Here is a 2,582-nt window from a genome sequence, read left to right as displayed (position 1 = left end):
TAATAATAAAAATAAAAAATAAAGAAAAAAATTATTGCATTTTCGTACTTCCACTTTAAATCTAACTTCTAATTTAAATCTCAGCCACACATAATAACAAAGTGTGGTCCACACTGCCATTAATGTTAGCACAATAACGTGGTGTGATGCGTTCCACGAAGTTGCCCCAACGTTCGAAAGCAATAATTTGGCTACCTCCCAGGCTCCCACACCCATAAAAAGGTCATCTCCTTAACCAGCTGATATAAGGAAAAACAAAAAAAGCTCTTCTGCTTCATTCAGATTTTCATCTGAAGAACAATGGTTGCAGGTTCCATCAAAAGCGAGCATTTGTTGTCCGTTTCGATCGATAGAGTATGGAAAGCAGTCGCTTTTGATGGCTATAATTTGGTTCCAAAGGTAGTGCCTGATTTTATTTCAAGTATTGAGCTTTCTGAAGGAGATGGCGGACTTGGTACTGTGCTGAAGATTAATTTCACCGATGGTAAACTAAACTCTTATATATCCTTACAATAATGAAATGACATAAATGGAATTCTTAGTTAATATATAAATTATTCTCCTTCATTAACTTTAGAATATTGATGTTTACTTAGATTATTTTCAATTCATTGCAGCTGTGGAAAAGTTTAGAATTGCCAAAGAGAGGATTGAGGAAATAGATCCTGAAAAGCATGCAATAAAGTACACTATCTTTGAAGGATGGCACATTGGCTTAACGTTGAAGTCTTATTCAATTGAGGTAAAGTTTGAAGAGGTAAACAGCTCTGAAACTTTGGTGAAGCTCAACTTGGAGCATGACACCATAGAGAACACTCCTCTGGTTGTCGAGGAAGAAGAGGAGATCATGAAAGACTATGTTTTGATGTTAAAGGCAATTGAAGGATATCTAATTGAAAATCCAACTTCTTATGTTTAAATACTATATTTTCATGGGGGAGTGAATCTTATTTTGTGCTTGTTTATGTTTGTTGTTGTGCTAATAAGAACAAGTAACTTGTTCCTTCTGAATGATGGAGCGAGTTTATTGTGTCATTTCAAGAGAGAAGAATATGTTTCGTGTGTTTTTTTCCTCTTTTGTTTGTCTTTTGTTTATCTTTAAATGTTTGATGATGAATAAATATTGAAGTTCTCGATTGTTTTCTCCATTATTTTATTTTATTTTTGGATAAATATAAATTGAATACGAAGGATTGATCTTAATTTTCTAATATTGGTAGCTAGCAACTCAAGTCATTCACTTTTAATTTTTAAACATGGTCTGGTGACTACCAAACTCAAGTTTCATTAAATTGAAATTTAAGTGTGCCATGTTTATGCATTGATATATTTGCATTAAGTTGAAGAATCCCATAATAAGAACAAATAAAAAGAGAAGAAGAGAAAGTAAGACGAAAGGGGAGTCATATGAGATACTTTATCACAAAATTTTTTTCACAACATATAAAACTATCTATAAGTGCTTTACTATATATTTACATGTTAATAAAAGACCATTATATTTTAAAATGTATTAGCTAATTATTTTTTTATTAATATGATTAAGGATGATGTAAATGATAAATTAATTAAGCGATATACATCATTATTAAGTGATGTACAAATCATTCAAAATTTCCATGTGATACTTGCCATAGAGTGAGCTAATATCATTAAATTACATGGATCACTGAGCAAATAAATTGGACTTGATGTGTTGGATGGCAACCACTCAATTAGGGACAATTATTATTCCTGGTGACATATCACCTTCCATTTCACGTGTCCGGATTACCACAAGTGTCCTGATTTCTTGGTAGCCAAATCTTGTGTTAATCCATTTTCTTATTTAAGTTGATATATTTTCAACCTATGTTAATTCATCCTCCCATATGAACTCAAAACATCCTCAAAAGAAGTAAAGACCATGAAATATTATATTTTAAGTGTTGTCAGGTGCACAGTTAACATTTTATTGATTATTTTTTGTAAGAATTGTTCATAATTTTCTAATATTTGTAGCTACCAATAGGGGTTTAAACGAGCCGAACACGAGCGTGCCTTGTCTCAAATCATGTTCGGCTCGTTAAAAAATACCACTGTTCATGTTCGGCTCGTTTATATTTTGAACACAAAACATTTGTTCATGCTCGGATCGTTTGCTTAGTGAAATGAATACAAGTTGTTCGCGACCGAAAACCATTTTGACAACTCTAGTCATGCATTCAGCTGTCAGGGTGTAATAGAGCCGATCTTGAGCGAGTCCAGACTCGATTTGTTAAAAAATATCATTTTTCATGTTTGGCTCGTTTATATATCCAGCTTAAAAAATTTGTTTGTGTTTGCCCCACTTGCTTATAGAGTCAAACAAGAGCTATTCACAAACAATGAGCTATTTTGACAACTCTAATCATACAGTCGTAGGATGTTAGGGTTAGAGCGAAATTTAAATTTTATTTTTTATAATCAAATATTCATTTAAATAGAATTTAATATTTTCATTCTATTTTTAATTAGTAATTTTAATTGATTATATATATTTGCAGCGTCGTGGTTAATTAAACTATTTAAAAATAATATATATATATATATATGTATATATA

General features: G+C 31.4%; 1 protein-coding gene across 1 annotated transcript; it reads left to right on the top strand.

Annotated features, from left to right (window-relative positions):
* Nucleotides 1-227: 227 nt before the first annotated feature.
* On the top strand, nucleotides 228-1,046 carry LOC110030928 (pathogenesis-related protein 1-like). Its single transcript, XM_020733924.1, has 2 exons — nucleotides 228-484; nucleotides 618-1,046. The coding sequence occupies exons 1-2, from the start codon at nucleotides 301-303 to the stop codon at nucleotides 917-919; spliced, it is 486 nt and encodes a 161-aa protein (XP_020589583.1). The 5' UTR covers nucleotides 228-300; the 3' UTR covers nucleotides 920-1,046.
* The last annotated feature ends 1,536 nt before the right edge of the window (nucleotides 1,047-2,582 follow it).

Source organism: Phalaenopsis equestris, unplaced genomic scaffold (assembly GCF_001263595.1).
Source record: "Phalaenopsis equestris unplaced genomic scaffold, ASM126359v1 Scaffold000761, whole genome shotgun sequence".
NCBI lineage: Eukaryota > Viridiplantae > Streptophyta > Magnoliopsida > Asparagales > Orchidaceae > Phalaenopsis > Phalaenopsis equestris.
The sequence above is the reverse complement of the archived record's forward strand: the minus strand, read 5'-3'. Positions and strand labels throughout refer to the sequence as shown.

Bases quoted from the DNA above. Each gene is read 5' to 3' on its own strand.
- LOC110030928 (XM_020733924.1), top strand. From the start codon at position 301: ATGGTTGCAGGTTCCATCAAAAGCGAGCATTTGTTGTCCGTTTCGATC. The intron at 485-617 runs GTAAACTAAACT...AATTCATTGCAG, and splicing joins GAAGATTAATTTCACCGATG to CTGTGGAAAAGTTTAGAATT.